Here is a 17823-nt window from a genome sequence, read left to right as displayed (position 1 = left end):
CTAACACTAATTCAGACAATGAAGATAAAAATAAGTGTGAGAAACTAGCTGATTACTTCTGTGACAAAATTAATAACATAATAGCGCGTTTTACTACTCCCCCCCTTATTAGCAACTCTTCTACCATCAACACACACATTACTACATCCACCAATAACACTTATATTCATAACCCCAAAACAACTATACCACCTTCACCTACCCTTACAAACTTTGAAACTACTACACCTCTAGAAATTGAAGCAATACTCAAAAAGATCAAACCAGCCACGCACCCCTTCGATATCATACCCACTAAAACACTCCTTTCTTCTCCAGCAAGGATTGCCAAACCGATTTCCAAGATTCTCAACAAATCTATCTCTTCTGGACTGGCACCCACACAACTCAAGCATGCCATTATAAAACCGACCCTCAAAAAAGCGGACTTGGACCCGACTGAACCTTCTAACTACCGACCAGTCTCGAACCTTCCTTTCCTCTCCAAAATAATGGAGAAAATTATAAACAAACAACTCACAGAATTTCTAAATGAACACCAACTACTATTTCCATCCCAATATGGATTCCGCCAAAACCATAGTACCGAAACTCTGCTACTATCACTTTCAGATTTAGTATTAAAAACGCTAGACATAGGTCGCTCTTACATCCTTGCTCTGCTTGATATATCAGCAGCATTTGACACTGTCAATCACTATACCCTGATCTCCCGCCTATCTCAAATTGGAATCTCTGGCACCGCGCTCTGCTGGCTCCAGTCCTATCTTAATGAGAGAAAATACAGTGTTAAATTTGGTATCAACCAATCCGAACCCAGAAAATTACAACAAGGAGTACCTCAAGGATCCTGTCTTTCATCAACACTGTTTAACATCTACCTTTTCCCTTTATGTCAGCTCTTGATGAAACTTGGATTCCCGCACTTCATATATGCAGATGATGTGCAAATTCTTATCCCCATTAAAGACTCTCTACCCAAATGCACTGAAAATCTGGGACGCTGCACTTGAAGAAATAAAGAAGCTACTCACTGAAAACTTTCTAGCAATCAATACTAGTAAAACGGAACTCCTCATCATCTCTCCACAAAGTAACATACCCCTCCATCCTACTAATTATTCACAAGCTGGCCCCCTCGCTTTACAGCAAGTCCGTAGCCTTGGTGTTATCATAGATAACTATTTCTCACTAAAAAAAATTCATTGCAGCCACTGTAAAAAATCGATTCTTTAAACTCCATACTCTAAAAAGAATCAAATCTCTCCTACACCCATATGATTTCTGAACTGTATTACAAGCTACAATATTGTCAAAGCTGGACTACTGTAATTCCATACTTCTTGGACTGCCTAAAAACTCATTACAACCGTTACAAATGTTACAAAACGCAGCCGCCCGAATACTTACTAATGCGCATCGCCATGACCACATTACACCAGTACTCCAATACCTCCACTGGCTACCAGTTGCATCGAGAATTACATACAAAGTCCTAACCCTTATACATAAATCAATCTAAAACCAAGAAATGCAATGGTTCTCTGACCACTTTACATTTCACAAATCCGATAGACCCACAAGAAAAATACACCTAGCCAAACTCAAGACTCCCTCTTTCAAACAAATTAAACATGTCTCTACAAGAGATCGATCATTTACTATGGCAGGAACAAACATCTGGAATAAAATGCCTACGGACTTGCGCCTGGAGCCCTGTATCAAAAAATTCAAACAAAACTTAAAAACTTGGCTCTTCAGAGAAGCTTATACATAATGCCCTTAGACTCCACAAATAGCCTTTTCTACCTCTAACAGCCTCAGTCTCCTACCTCTAACAACCTCTGTCTCCTACTATTTTCTCTCCACTCTATTAGTCCAGCCTCTCTCCCCCCCCTTCCCTCTTTCTACTTTCTGCCTTTCCGTGACCTAAATGTATCTAATTATACATATATTGTATATTTGATTTGTACATTATTTACTGAAGTATATACCGCTGGTAAATATACATAGTTTCTCCCATAAGATTAGATGGGATTTAATTGTACCATATGCTGATTCATTGCATTATTGAGTTATTTTCGCTTGTTCTCTCTTAATTGTAAAGCCTGTTGCTAAATTATTGTTCATTGTAAACCCAGGTGATGTTTGTAACGTTCCGCAGTATATAAAAAACCTTTAAATAAATAAATAAATATGATTTGTGATGCTTTTAGGGAGAAGATGAGCAGGTGCATGGATGCCATTGATGAGTAAGTATGTATGCATAATTCCTCTTTCTGTGGTTATATTTGTAAATTTGACATGGAGTTGACATGCTGCATTATGCAGTCATATGTTTGGAATACTATCTGAATCTTTAGATCAGCAAAGCTTAACCAATGATATGCTGGGGTGAAGAGGTGTTCCTGTCTCCGCAAAAATGTTTGTTTTCTGTTGAGCAATATCTTTATCTTATTAGTATTTCTGTACCACTCTCTGCCATGACTCAGAGTGGTTTGCATAAGAACATTCATAATAGTAAGGAACACAAATACCATAACAACACAGTATCCTAAAATGATTATAAAAATAACACAGTAAAACTCATATCCTCCCCCTTAACGAACAGGGAAACATTTGAAGAAGATATAAAATGCTTTGGGAATCACCTTAAATAATGCAGACTTATACATTAAAGACAGAGGAAGATGCGGCCATAACTGGATTTGTTGCTGTACTTGGGTTAATGCAGTTGTCGCATTAAACGGTTATAATCTGGACAATTGTGTGTGTCTTCTTACTCCTAAATGTTTGTTCTCATTTTCTGCACAAAGAAAATGCAACTCCCCTACCCAGTTCTCTTGCACATCTCGACTAAGGGGGTAAGGCCTCCAATTTTCGAAAACTGATTAACTCAGTCACTGGCTTTAGTAAACATATTAAATATGTCTTGTATAATAGGAATAACTGGTTGACTTCTGTCACAGACAGCACTATCTCATCTGTGAAAGGGTTCACTATTACCTCAATCCCCTTAAAATCCTCCACCTTTCATAATTTAATTGCTAGTAGTTCTTTCTACTGAAAGGACAAACAGGAGGGGGTGACAGAGGGTATCTTTGTCTTTTATCTCGCAATAGACCAAAAGACTCGGCATGTTCACTATTTATTAATGTTCTAGCTGTGAGTTGTGGGTTCAGTATATAGCAATCTAATATAATCCAAAATGGACTCATTTAGGCCAAACCGTTATACCTGGAACAAATACATCATCCTATTGTTTTTCCCACATCTATCCCAATAAAGGAGCGCTTCTAATTTATCATTAAACATCTGTAATGTGGCCATAACTTTCCTAAAATTACTATAGCTCTGTTCCTGTCTGACCATTACCAACCCCTCTTATTCATGTGTCAACTTGCTCATCTCCCTCTAACTTTTCCCCACTTATCAGCTTCTCTCTTCTCTTCATCCAGCCTCTGACCGCTATGGTCGTCGCACTTCTTCCAATCCATGGCCCTTACATTTTCTCCCAGCTTTCCTTACAATGTAAACTCCTTCATCGTCTGGTTATTTTGACAGAGGCAAGGCTCTAGAACCAGAGAGCTGTCTTGACCCTTGTTCCCTATATTTTAGCCCCTATCCTGCTGCTCCTTCAATCTCCAGCGCTTTTTGCCAACAAATCAGTTGTTTAGTTTACTTGATTTCTTGCTTGATTAGCTGCCAATCCAAAGCAAAAGATCAGTGCAGCTTACCGTCAAAGTCCTTGATTAGAAGCGATATCTTGGTTAGACTAAGGTTGCTTCCTTCAAGCAGTGACAAATTAACAGACATCAACAGATGAGGGAGATCAGTACTGGCCCTACTTACACAAGGCTGTGAATGGCGTCCTTCAGCTGTACTGTCTGCATACACTTTCTCCAGTTGGAAACAGCGGAGTGTATGTTCAGTCTAAACAAGAAACAAAAGAAATAGGAGGTTAAAAGAGAGAACCTGATCTCCAAGAATCATACACCAAGACCGAATTTAGATGGGGACCACATGGCTACCCTGGATTTTCTGTATGAGGCTAAAAAAGGAGGAAAGCGAAAACGCTTGCAGGCATAGCTCCAGTTTTTCTTTCAGGGAAGAACAGAGACACCTCTGAGAGGGTAAGAAAGGTTACATTTGAATGGAAGGGAGAAGGTCGGAGAGAACAGTCTGGCGCATGAAAGGCACGAGTATTCAGAGGACACTGCTTCCCTTGGTTAAAGTCAGATGAGAGGTTGAATTCTTGATAGTACTCCAAGAAGCAGGGCTACTGAGAAACCATACAACCTGTGCAGGAATTTAAAGTGTATTTCTTGAAGGATCTCAGTTCTAGAGCTGAAAATTATTCTATCCTCACAGCTGCAAGGAGGAGGTTACACTCCTCCCCGCTCAACAGTCTAGTTGTCCTCATGGAGGTAAGGCAAGCCGAAGCCTGATCTGTTATCCCTTAGAAAAAACCTGCTCCAGACAGAAAACTGCAGCAACAACTCCACCAAGAAATGAAATGCAAGGTGAAAAAAATGGGAAAAAGGAAAGAAAATGCAATAAAACAAAGTAGAATAGGCTGATTTCTCTACTATTCAATTGTCTAGCAGCTCTGGCCTGGAAGCCTTCATTACCTGCCCTCCTGAGTCCCGATCCACACCGTCATCAGCCGGCTCGATGTGGCCTCCTGCACCTTTGTGCCAGGGTCTGTGGTAGCCACAGCTTCTTGGCCAGCTTCTACTACATCCAGTCTGTAACCTGTGAGAGAGAGCAAGAATGTATCTTTGTAGTGACATTTTCCTTTCTTTCTCACTACCCCTTGCCTTCTCCTTCTCACCCCTCCCTTTCTCTTCTCATGCCCCTCCCCTCCTCTCTCCCTCCTTTCCTTTGCTTCTCCTCTCACTCCTTTCTGCAGCCTTCCTTTCACTCTTATTCACGCCCCTTCCAACCTCACACGTCCTCCTCTTCAGCTGACGGGGCAAAGGAAACTCACCAGCTTTTCTGCCTTCTCTGCTGCGCATGGGCCCAAAAGCAAAAAGAAAAGGGTAGCACTTGTTCCATAGGCCCGATCCAGCAGCCACAAACAAAAAGTATGGCAGGCGCCATGAATTCGAAGCTGACGTTATCCCATGCCTGCTCCATAACTGCATGAGAGGTCTAAGAGACTATTATATTATATTATATTATATTATATAATATATATTATATTTATATGTTTTTAAGTTGATCCTAGTTGTATTTTACTCTATAATTGATTAATCGTTTGACTTGTTCCATGTAAACCGCCATCCCGGCAATAGTTATCTTGTTACCTGTGAACCGGAGTGATATGTATTGTATACAGGAACTTCCGGCATATAAAAACCAAAAATAAATAAATAAATAAATAAATTATAGAGCTTGCTTATTCTTTATTATTAACACCACATGTTTATAACCAGTGAATTTTTATGACATATGGACAATCTAACGGCTCATACAGCTGTCAATGTAAATATATTGTATATATAAACATATTTAACATTATTCCATACCCATGCATATCCCTTATAAAAACCCTCACATTCATTTATTCATTACCCTCCATTCATCCCATATTCCTAGCATACACATTCACCAAAATCACCATGGGAAAATCCCCACTTACATACTAAAAGAGATAAGGAGAATAGAAGAACGTGAGATAATAGAAGTAGATTGGAGAAGTCTTTTAGTATGTAAGTGGGGATTTTCCCATGGTGATTTTGGTGAATGTGTATGCTAGGAATATGGGATGAATGGAGGGTAATGAATAAATGAATGTGAGGGTTTTTATAAGGGATATGCATGGGTATGGAATAATGTTAAATATGTTTATATATACAATATATTTACATTGACAGCTGTATGAGCCGTTAGATTGTCCATATGTCATAAAAATTCACTGGTTATAAAAATGTAATTGCGTTTATCAGTTCATTTTGTCTATTTAACCAAATTATCTACGACGCTCGTTCGCTCTACTGTAAAGTTACCTTTATCTTTTATCTAGCTATCCTCTACCATTGATCATTGTAATTTCCTTTCTCAGTTACCTGTAAACCGACATGATGTGTTATACGAATGCCGGTATATAAAAGCTATAAATAAATAAATAAATAAATGTGGTGTTAATAATAAAGAATAAGCAAGCTCTATAATAGTCTCTTCGACCTCTGCTTGTACTAGCAGACCTAGGCGATTTTCAGAGGCACTGCACGGTGCTTTTTGCCATAACTGCATGATGCAGACCCAATTCTTCTTACATATAGATGTTATCACACCATCAGCTGATATTACTAGACCTCCCTAACCTGGTGATAACAGTCCCAGAAACATATAAAAAAAACTCCCCAAAACAGCCTTCAGAATCCATTCTCCCATGGCATTACCCTGGGAAGAAAAATAAGGTTTCTAATCAGCAAGCTGCTGCTGCAGACATGATGTGGGTATTACAGTCCTGTGACAGATCACTATTCACCATGCTGCACATGCTCACCGGGCACACTGCTGAGGCACAGAACATGAGCATTGGGGATCACGAACTGGTCCACGACATGGTTTGAGCGGCTGGCATCGATCACCATCACCTCGCTGACAGAGTGAGTCCGAGAGCAAATCCAGACCAAGCTGGGGGAGGGTTCGGGCTGCCACCGGGAGAGGAGGGGGGGGGGGGAGACATGAGAATGGTGTGAGCAAGGCCATCCGACTCTCAGCAAGTGCATTCAGACTCGCACCTGAAGCTACACAAACAGCCCTCAAAGACATTACTAAGGGCAGCATTCAGACCATGAACTCGCAACCTCTGCGCCGCCCCAGCCAAAGTATGCCGTCCAGTGGCCATGGAACCAGCTGCAAGGTGGGGGAGATACCTGTCTCACTACGTTTCTTTTTGGGTCCGTGCTGCACATTCCGGTCGCACACCAGAGCTGAAATGCATGAAAAGAGACATTTTTAAAAAAAGGGACAAGAGAAAGGAGGAAGGCAGAAAGAGTAAAGAAGAAAGGAAAGGATGAAATAGCAAAATGAATAGTCTGAGTAAAGGGAAAGGAAATAGGTGGGGGAAAAACAGGAAGCGAGGAGAATGAGGACAGGGAGAGAAAGATGGAGGGGTGGAAACAGGAAGAGAGAATGTGATAGACAGGAGGAGGAGAAATAGAAAGGAGGGAGGGATAGGACCAGGGAGTGGAATAATAAACAGAGAGCCTTGCATTGGTTGTATATTCACCTTGGTACTGGGGTCTTTCTGATCGAGCAGACGCAACTGGACTAGTACAGGGACCACACAGCTGCTCCCCTCAGCCCCTGAGGTCTCTCCGTGGCCCCCCTGTAATGAGGAAAGCCACATTGCCGTGAGAGCCCTCATCCCATCAGAGCTTGACCACAGACAAGAAAGGAGGCCCATGTTCAGGATGCCGATGGCCAGATATCTGACATCATTAAGCACACATGGGGACTGAAGATGAATGATGGACCTTTTTGCACAAGACTTTGCTATTCATTTTTTTCCTACTATATATATATATATGTATATATATTTTGCCTTACAGAAGTTGTAGAGCATGAAATTGCTTCGCCTCACCATCTCATTACCCCCATCCCCAACACCTCCAACCCCCACACCACTGCTACCTTTCCGGCCAAGGCCAGCGGGTAACTCCAGCCATGCAGCTGTTCTCTCCCATGCTTACTCCAGATATGTGTTCGGATCTGGCGGTATTGCTCCCTCTTCTGTTGTCGCGCAGACACTGCAGTGACATCCCCGCTGCAGAAAAGAAGGGGGGCAGGGAGAGAGTGCATAGTTACAGCCCAATCTAAAGGCAGGTCTTCCTCATGCACAATGCAGGATCTGGGAAGAGAGGTCTCCTTTGTAGACGTCAGGATCACAGCTCAAGCAAAGGGCAGGTCTCCTTTGTGTTGCCCAGGATCGCAGATGGCAGGTCTCCTTTAGTGAGTATGTCTCTGAAATCAACACTTATTTTCTGCCCGTCCCAAGCCCCCATCTCACTTACTCTGTCTGAGAAGTGTCCTGAGACAGGAAAGGGTTTAACCTGGTGCCACTTCCTGTGGGATTCAAATATGCCATAGCGGGATTGGAGTGGGGTGTGTGCATGTGGGATGGGGAGTCCGAGAACCTCTCTCCAGCTTCAGAACTGAACAAACGGTCAAAGCTATGGAGGGGAAAAAGAAAATGGTGAGGATTTAGTATTTATGCAAGGGAACGGTACAGGGAGCACTGGGAGTTGGGGGGAATCACAACTCCTGCAGTCCCAGCCTCTCCCAGCAGGAGGTGCTGGGTGTGGGGAGTCACAGCTCCTGCAGGCCCAGCCTCTCCCAGCAGGAGGTGCTGTAGGGAATGGGGCAGGAGCACTGGGTGTGGGGGAGTCACAGCTCCTGCAGTCCCAGCCTCTCCCAGCAGGAGGCGCTGTAGGGAGTGGTGCAGGAGTACTGGGTGTGGGGGAGTCACAGCTCCTGCAGTCCCAGCCTCTCCCAGCAGGAGACGCTGTAGGGAATGGTGCAGGAGCGCTGTGTGGGGGAGTCACAGTTCCTGCAGTCCCAGCCTCTCCCAGCAGGAGGCGCTGTAGGGAATGGTGCAGGAGCGCTGGGTGTGGTGGGGGGAGTCACAGCTCCTGCAGTCCCAGCCTCTCCCAGCAGGAGGCCCTGTAGGGAATGGTGCAGGAGCGCTGGGTGTGGGGGAGTCACAGCTCCTGCAGTCCCAGCCTCTCCCAGCAGGAGGCGCTGTAGGGAATGGTGCAGGCGCGCTGGGTGTGGGGGAGTCACAGCTCCTGCAGTCCCAGCCTCTCCCAGCAGGAGGCGCTGTAGGGAATGGTGCAGGCGCGCTGGGTGTGGGGGAGTCACAGCTCCTGCAGTCCCAGCCTCTCCCAGCACGAGGTGCTGTAGGGAGTGGTGCAGGGGGGGTGTTGGGCGGAGCTCACAGCTCCTGCAGAACCAGCCTCTCCCAGCTTGAAGTGCTGTAGGTGACAATAGGGAGTGTTGGTACAGTGCAGTCAGACTTACAGTTTCCAGAATGAGGATTTCCTGAGTTGTGCATTCTGAACTTCTCTTGAAACCCTATGAAGGAAGTAAAAGCAAATAAGTCCCTGAATGTTTTACTTTCCAGGCTGACAGAAGTTATGGAGGAAGGGCCAGCTGTGCAGACCCATCCTCTCCTGATTTTTATAGCCCCTCACTGAACACTGGAATTTGTAGTCTTGTGTGTTTTCTCAGAGAAATCAGAGCTGCATTTTGGCACAAGGGGAGGGCAGGGAGGTTTTAAAACAGGATCGCTTCGAACAGTCCACAAACATCTAACAGCCCCCTGATCCTGCACTTGCGATGTCGCGTTTGGACGGAGGGGCAGACGCACCGAAGCATCTCTGTCCTGCGCACAGCCTCCTGCAGCTCCATCAGCCGCTCCTTGTACTGGTTGCGCTCCATCAGCACTCGTGCCATCTCAGCTCGGGTGAAGCGCCGGCGCTGAGTGTCCACCTGAGGAGCAAAGACAGAGAGCTCATTGTGATAATAGACAGCTCATTCTTGCCTCTTGGCCCACCTCTGTGGTAATACACGTTGTGCTTCTCACTCTTATCCCCCTGCCTCCCCACCACCAGTGTCCTCTTTTGATAACGCGTGGCTCGTGCTTCTCTCCCTTCTGTGCATTCGTCCCTGAACCCTCCCCTGTGATAACACACATCTCATGCTCCTCTCTCTCTCCCCCTGGCCCTATGAACTCTCCTGTGATAATACACAGCTCACAACTCACTGTCCCCACCCAGAGGTCTCCACTGTGGTAATACGTGTCCTGCTTCTCACTCTTCCTCACCTGCGATACTTTCACCAAAAGATTGCAAAATATCCTGGGGCATGCACGACATACCTCCGAGCTTTCTCTGCACTGATTCTTGGCCTCCTCCAATTCTTGACGTGTCCTAGGTAAAGTTTTAAAACATTTATAAACCCAAAAAAGTAAAATAGTAACAGTTCCTAGCTTGCAGCCCGAGTCATGGTGTTTGTGACCACCTTTTTTCTTTTCCCCAGCAGTTTTCTCCTGCTTTTCTACTTCCATCTCAGTGGGAATCAGGACCAGGATCTGTCCCAACTTACATTCAAGTGCAGTCACTTCCGTCCTGGGCCAGGAGCCATGCATTCATGGACCCTGGACCTAGCTACTAAGTGTCACACTTTAAGCAATGACTGTGACGCTGTCCTCCCCATGAGGGCTGGGAACACTGCCTCTGCAGTATCTTGAGCCCTTGCTGACTTGGGAGTGGAAGACGAGAGCTGGATTGAAGCGGAGGACCTTCCAACTGGTATTTACTACCTGAGCCACAGGGCCAGCCAGCATTATCTCCTACTCAGCCCCAGACAATTGACTGAAAAGCTGCGGGTAGTTGGGCATTGGTCCATATTCAAAAAATTTCTTTGCATCAGAAAACTTGAGGTGGAAAGGGGTAGCCAAGCCTCTCTCTTCCACCCTGGTACCTCTGCAGTTCCTGCTCACTCTCCCGGATTTTGCTCTGCCCTCGACTCAGGCTCTGGTTCAGTGCTACTACTTCTTGCCTGAGGTCCTCCCTCTCTGCTGTCAGCTCCTCCACGCGAGCGATGAGGCTCTTTCGGGCTGCATCAATGTCTGTCCTGAAAAAGCGAGATGGACATATGCGAGGAAGTGCTTCCCAGAGACGTAGCACCTTGGAACTCTGCTCCCACCTTGCCCCAAGACACAGCCTCTCTCAAGAAGGGCAGACATTGAGAAAAAAGTGGAATATCAGTCATTTGAAACCTATTACTACCAATGTACTGAAACTCCAGCATTCCCAAGAAGTACGTAGCAGGCTGCGTTTCATAAAAGGTACTCGCCCCATTCTCTGACCATAATACAGACTATGCCAAACTGTTTGTAGGGCTCTGTGATTTACAACAAACTGTGCAAGGAATTCCTGCCCCAGAGACCTTACTCTTCAGGCACGCAGCAATGGCAAGTCATAATGAGACATATGTAGGGTTTTTTTCCTCTTCCGCCCCCAACTACTCACTGCATGTTTCTCAGCTCTGTGTTCTTGGACATCAGCACCTCCAGAGAGTTTCCAATCCCTGGAGAGGGAAATAAAAACAGACACCGTTACTTCCTCAAGTTCCATTGAAGTGAATCCTGCACAAGAATTTTGTTGTAGAGTAACATTGGTGTTCCTGGAGAGGGTGTAATAACACCTAACAACCTTGTTCCCGTTGCCCTGTTCTAAGATTTCACATAGCCTGGGTGTCAGAAGCACGCTGCCAGGCCATGCTCCCCTGAGATGGCCACGTGTGTGTGTGAATTTCTGGACTACAGCAAAACTCTTTGTAATCTTTGTTTAACTGAAAGGAATCTCAAAAAATATATAGTTGCACTGGAGAAAGAACAGAGAAGGGCGACCAAAATGATAAAAGGCATGGAATGGTTCCCCTATGAGGAAAGGCTGAAGAGGTTAGGGCTGTTCAGCTTCGATCAGAGCAGCATGGATTCACCAGGGGAAGGTCCTGTCTTGCGAATCTAATTGATTTTGATTGGGTGGCTAGAGAACTGGATCAGGGAAGAGCACTCAATGTAATTTACTTGGATTTTAGTAAAGCTTTTGATACGGTCCCACACAGAAGACTCATCAACAAAATGAGAAGCTTGGGAGTCAGCTCAAAGGTGATGGTGTGGATTACAAACTGGTTGATGGATAGAAGACAACGGGTGATGGTAAATGGAACCTACTCTGAAGAAAGAGTGGTGTTAAATGGAGTGTCAAAGGGATCGGTGTTGGGACCGGTTCTGTTCAACATCTTCGTGAGTGACATTGCGGAAGGGATAGAAGATAAAGTTTGTCTATTTGTGGATGATGCTATGATCTGCAACAGAGTGGACACGCCAGAAGGATTAGAGAGAATGAGACGGGATTTAAGGAAGCTGGAAGAGTGGTCGAAGATATGGCAGCTGGGATTCAATGCCAAGAAGTGCAGAGTCATACATCTGGGGTATGGTAATCCGAAAGAACTGTATGTGTTGGGGGTGAAGGGCTGATGTGCGCGGTGCAGGAGAGAGACCTTGGGGTGATAGTGTTTAACGACCTGAAGTCGACGAAGCAATGTGACATTGGCTATAGCTAAAGCCAGGCTGCATAGAGAGGAATATCTAGTAGGAAAAGGGAAGTGATAATCCCCTTGTACAGGTCCTTGGTGAGGACTCACCTGGAGTACTGTGTTCAGTTCTGGAGACCGGATCTCAAAAGGGACAGAGACAGGATGGAGGTGGTCCAGAGAAGGGCGACCAAAATGGTGGGTGGTCTCCATCGAATGACTTATGAGGAGAGGTTGAAGAACCTGAATATGAATACCCTGGAGGAGAGGAGGAGCAGGGGTGATATGATACAGACCTTCAGATACTTGAAAGGTTTTAATGATCCATGGTGAACAACAAACCTTTTCCCTTGGAAAATATTTAGTAGAACTAGGGTTGACGATTTGAAACTCTAGGGAGGAAGACTTAGAACCAATGTCAGGAAATATTTCTTCACAGAGAGGGTGGTGGATGCCTGGAATGCCCTTCTAGAGGAAGTGGTGAAGACTAAAACTGTGAAGGATTTCAAAGGAGCATTGGATAAACACTGTGGATCTCTAAAAGATAGAGGATGGGAATGAGTGAAAAGGCTTGGGGGTAAACTGCAAGGAGCGGCAGTTACTAACCTTAACAGAATCATGGGGGTAACTTGCATGGAGTGGCAGTTACTACCCTTAACAGAAACGTGGAGTAACTTGCACAGAACAGCATTTACTACTATGGGAAACGTGCTGGGCAGACTGGATGAACCATTTTGGTCTTTTTCTGCCATCATTATTATATTACTATGTTGCCAGAGGATGTTAGTGTAGCTGGGTTTAAAAAAGAGTTGGATAAGTTCCTGGAGAAGTCCATAAACTGCTATTAATCCATAGGGAATAGCTACTGCTTGTTTCCAGCATTATTAGCATGGGATTTATTTAATGTTTGGTTACTTCATTTGAGTAACACCATATGATAGGCATGACATTATAAAGAAACACACTGCAGCGAACACTAAGATCTCAAAATAAAGGACTACTGACTGTCCCCACAATACAGAGCACACACCTGACAAATGTAAGAGATCGTGTGTTTTCCATAGCGGGTCCAAAACATTGGAATTCCCCTACCTGAGGTGTTACGTTTGATACCAGATAGAAAGAGATTTAAATGTGAGCTAAAAATATGGCTATTCAAAAATGCATACAACCTAACTTAAAAACATCAGAATGTAGAGATCTACAATAACAAGAAGGACAAGAGATACTAATTGATGCATGAGGAACAAGTTTATCAAGAGATTGTAAAAAGCTCAACGTACTGACTAATATGTGAAATTTATTTTCTGTACTTCATGTCTTATGTCCTAGATAGTTAGTTAATATGTATTGGAACATTTCATTTGATAGATGTTAATGCCTGTTTATCAATACTACCTCTGTAACCCGTTATTATTTGCTAAATGGTGAATAAAACGGAAAATGTCATAATGCCTCTGTATCGCTCCATGGTGAGATCCCACCTTGAATACTGTGTACAATTCTGGTCGCCTCATCTCAAAAAAGATATAGTTGCAATGGAGAAGGTACAGAGAAGGGCGACCAAAATGATAAAGGGAATGGAACAGCTCCCCTATGAGGAAAGACTAAAGAGGTTAGGACTTTTCAGCTTGGAGAAGAGACGGCTGAGGGGGGGATATGATAGAGGTGTTTAAAATCATGAGAGGTCTAGAACGGGTTAATGTGAATCAGTTATTTACTCTTTCAGATAATAGAAAAACTAGGGAGCACTCCTTGAAGTTAGCATGTGGCACATTTAAAACTAATTGGAGAAAGTTCTTTTTCACTCAACGCACAATTAAACTCTGGAACTTGTTGCCAGAGGATGTGGTTAGTGCAGTTAGTGTAGCTGTGTTTTAAAAAAGGATTGGATAAGTTCTTGGAGGAGAAGTCCATTATCTGCTATTAATTAAATTGACTTAGAAAATAGCCATTGCTATTACTAGCAACAGTAGCATGGAATAGACTTAGTTTTTGGGTACTTGCCAGGTTCTTATGGCCTGGATTGGCCACTGTTGGAAACAGGATGCTGGGCTTGATGGACCCTTGGTCTGACCCAGTATGGCATGTTCTTATATTCTTATGAATGTTATTTTTGTAAACGGTTGTGATCTTTACATGGAATGACGGTATATAAAATGTCTAAATAAATAAATACTTGCCAGGTACTTGTGACTTGGATTGGCCACTGTTGGAGACAGGATACTGGGCCTGATGGACCCTTGGTCTGATCCAGTGTATGGCATATCTTATGTTCTTATGTAATTACTATTTATCACTTTTGCAAACAAATGCATAGACTAGATATTTTGTACAAGAAAACCAACCAACCAATCCAAAAGCTGCTTAGACATCAACTATCTACTGCTCGGTTGGCCCAGTTAAAATGTTTATTGAACTGCTCTGTCTCTCCCAGGGTGGTAAGATCCCATAATTACGGGATCTTACCCACCCTTCTCAGATTACTAGAAGGGTCTGGAGGTAGGAGTGTGATGTGGAAGTTATTTTATTATTGAGACTGGATTTTTAACCATTAGGAGACAGTGGATGGATATATATTAGGTGGATGGATGGTTGGGTGGTAGGGTAGATAGATAATGGGTGGATGGATAGACAATGGATAGAGTGGGGTGGATGAAAGATGGATGGCTGGTCATGTGGTTATATTTATAGATAATGGATAGATGGGTGGGTAGATGGGGTGACTGATGGCTGGCTAGAATAGTTGGATAGATGAATGGGTGGGTGGGTGATTGGTAGGTTGATGAGTGTTTGGCAAAGGTACCTTGAAGGTCAGCTCCTTCATCCACATCAGCAATGAACTCCGGACTGGTGACGGAGACCTCTGCAAAAAGGGAGTTTGTGTTACGCATTTCATGATCTTCCTCTTCCTCCAGGCTTTCCTCCTCCTGCTGCTGCTGGGGGGTGCTAAGGATCAGACACACACATGACCTCATTTGTCAACATTAATGTAAGCAGTTTTGCTTTAGTAATTGCCCAATATCCCTGGCCACTGCACACCACCACCACCACAACAACCATCAGTGCCACACCGATATTGTCATACAAGGCGAGAGGAGCCTTACCTCGTTCCCAAGTTCTCGCTCATCAACTCCAGTTCTGGAGTAGAGTTTATTATCTCATCGACCTCTGATAGTTTCTCCAACACAGAGAACCCTGTAAAAGGAAAAAAAACAAAACATAATAATAAGAAATTAATTAGTAAGATATGATGGAGCTCTACATAGAGGACAACTGACCCACAGAACCAGACCAGGAGAAGAAAGTGGTAATGTTAATAAACTGTAGATACCACATAAAGATAGGTTGGACAGACATGTGCTGTAAAAGAGGTTACGTAGATTTTCAGATCTCTGCTTACCGTCCTGTATCTCTGGAGCACCTTCCTCTAGCTCCAGTTCATCCTGTAGTGCTTGGCCATTAGCCCCTGATCCTTTCTGCACTGGACAATCGATACTGGCTAACTCCGAGTACCCCCCAGGTGAGGCTGGTGTCTGGTCTGCGGCTGCCCCCTGGAGGAGCAAACAGATGATGTATGGATGTGACCTCATCCTCGGATGGGCACAGACAGAACCCTTATAGACTTCCAGGGAGTGTGGGGAAAGGAGCACAGGTTTCCTGCACATTTCTCCCCATTATCTACCTCTCATCCCAAGGACCCTTTCCCCCCACCCCGGTAGTCAAAGGAACAGCATGATCAATTAGCATACGTGAGTTAGCTACTCACTTGGCACCAAGGCTCACATGACCCCCCCCCCCTCTTTTACCCTCGCAGGCACAAATGTATACAGGACATTTACCAGACAGATGGACAAACACAGAACAGACAGAAGATACCCATAGCGTCTGTCTGTCCTTTGAAAATAAAACCAGAGGCCGTATTATCATTTAAGAATGGAAACTGAATATAGGAACTACGCTCAGACTAACATGGAAACTTTGGCCATGGATGTGTCAGTTTTTCCAGATTAATTTTTCTGATGTTGATGCTCAAGTAGAGTTATGGAACTCTACAATAACTGTTGCGTTAGACAAATCGGCCCCATTCAAACATTAAAACTGGTAGACCTGAGTCTTTTCCAACCATGGTTTCGTCCTGGGCTCAAGCTATTAAAAAAAGACAACGTGCGGCATTGTAAATCAAAGTGGTGAAGATGGAAATCAGTGTAAGGCAGCAAATGTGAAATAACAGCTCGAGATCAAAGGGGCAAAACAAGATTATTTATCGAAGCAAATTAGTTCTGTGGATAACTGACCCAAAAAACCCGATTTCCTGTGATTTCCAAATTTGCTAATAGAGATCATGAAGACCATATGGTAAGCTCGCACATGTCAGCTGGTGAATCCTTTTTTTATTTTTTGAAGAAAAAATAGCTGAGATTCATGCTGATCTTATTACTCCCACCTTCTATGTTTTCATTAGGAGAGGAAGAAGAAGCTGGGCTCAGTTTTTCGGCAGAGATTAGAGTTCCTGTTGCCTGCGTTTAATGCTGCTTCAGCTCTTGATGTTGAATTAGTATCACGTACGACGGGTCGTGCAACCTTGCCATTAGATCCTGTGCCCACCAGTTTAGCTAAGAAGCCTGAATTGAGGCTGTGTAAGATATTAGCAATTATAATGCTTGCTAGTTTATCTTTACGTGGCTCCTTTTCCCTTTAAAGGGGCTTTGATTTGTCTGCTCCTGAAAAAGGAATCACTTGACCCTTCATTCTTGAATCATTACTGGCCAGTGTCTAATATCTCTTTTATTTCAAAAGTCATTGAAGAAGTTGTGGCCGGTCAATTAGGTCTTTTTTTTTTTTTTTACAGAAAACTAAGAGGATGACACAGTCAGGATTAATGCTTGTGTGACTTTGACACCGTTGACCACGATCTGCTTATTCAGTGATGACAAGACACTGGTGTTGCGGAGACTGCCTTCACACGGTTTCTCGAATTTGACAGATCTCTTTTTCCAAGTTTCTTGGGGGGGTGGGGGGGAAGAATTTCTGAGTCAAAACTACTTGTGTATGGAGTCCCAGCTCCATTTTGGCACACTGCTTATTCAATGGATATTTCACTCCCTTTGGGCAACTGCAGTCTAGGGATTTGGGGTATAGTTGCTTTTTTTCTGTGTGGATGACATTCAGGTAGTTGTCTGCTTCGCTTTGGATTGTAAGCAGGAAATGTTAAACTTTAATCAATGTCTAAAATATATTGCAGATTGGTTGACACTGCATGAAGTAAAAGTGAAGCCACAAAAAATCGGAGGCAAATTGGTTTTCTAGAAAGGCTCTTATTCCCTCCCGTGCCTCTTCTGTGGCTAATACTGAGATTCCTTTGAAAGAAGTGGTGTCAATTTTAGGGGGGGTTAAGCTCGATTCCAGGTTGAGCATGGTAAAAAATTTCTTCCCTTATGCAATCTGCCATCTTTTACTTAAGGTATATTTGACGACAACATCTTCTCCTGATGAAGCAAGACTGCCGATTATTAGTTCACTCTTGTAAGGGCTACCACTTGCTCGATTAAAAAGACTCCAGACACTACGGAAAATGGCGGCTAGATTCGTTTTTGGGAATCAGAAATGTGAACACGTTTTGTCTCGAATGAAAGAGCTCCACCAGCTGCCTACAATTGCAAGAATTGGATTTAAGGGTTTTCTGTTTAGCTGTTCGAGCACTTC

The 17823-nt window shown here is 43.9% G+C and overlaps 1 protein-coding gene and 1 long non-coding RNA gene across 3 annotated transcripts in view; one reads left to right on the top strand and one right to left on the bottom strand.

Annotated features, from left to right (window-relative positions):
- The window catches only part of LOC115080241 (C-Jun-amino-terminal kinase-interacting protein 4-like), a 38228-nt gene that overhangs the window by 11888 nt on the left and 8517 nt on the right, over positions 1-17823 (bottom strand). For both annotated transcript variants that reach the window (XM_029584395.1, XM_029584396.1), the window contains 15 exons: positions 15521-15671; positions 15225-15315; positions 14924-15066; positions 11049-11106; positions 10498-10650; positions 9893-9944; positions 9383-9504; positions 9034-9087; positions 8028-8186; positions 7648-7780; positions 7244-7342; positions 6888-6944; positions 6515-6662; positions 4632-4755; positions 3853-3933 (listed from right to left, as the gene is read on the bottom strand). In XM_029584395.1, the coding sequence (XP_029440255.1) occupies positions 3853-3933; positions 4632-4755; positions 6515-6662; positions 6888-6944; positions 7244-7342; positions 7648-7780; positions 8028-8186; positions 9034-9087; positions 9383-9504; positions 9893-9944; positions 10498-10650; positions 11049-11106; positions 14924-15066; positions 15225-15315; positions 15521-15671 (1625 nt within the window). The remainder of the gene's footprint in view (positions 1-3852; positions 3934-4631; positions 4756-6514; positions 6663-6887; positions 6945-7243; positions 7343-7647; positions 7781-8027; positions 8187-9033; positions 9088-9382; positions 9505-9892; positions 9945-10497; positions 10651-11048; positions 11107-14923; positions 15067-15224; positions 15316-15520; positions 15672-17823) is intronic.
- LOC115080244 lies at positions 2215-17544 on the top strand. Its single transcript, XR_003853544.1, has 3 exons — positions 2215-2252; positions 16583-16757; positions 16970-17544. It is a non-coding gene; the product is annotated as an uncharacterized LOC115080244 (long non-coding RNA).

Source organism: Rhinatrema bivittatum, chromosome 19, assembly GCF_901001135.1.
Source record: "Rhinatrema bivittatum chromosome 19, aRhiBiv1.1, whole genome shotgun sequence".
Lineage (NCBI taxonomy): Eukaryota > Metazoa > Chordata > Amphibia > Gymnophiona > Rhinatrematidae > Rhinatrema > Rhinatrema bivittatum.
This window is presented reverse-complemented; position numbering and strand designations above follow the sequence as displayed.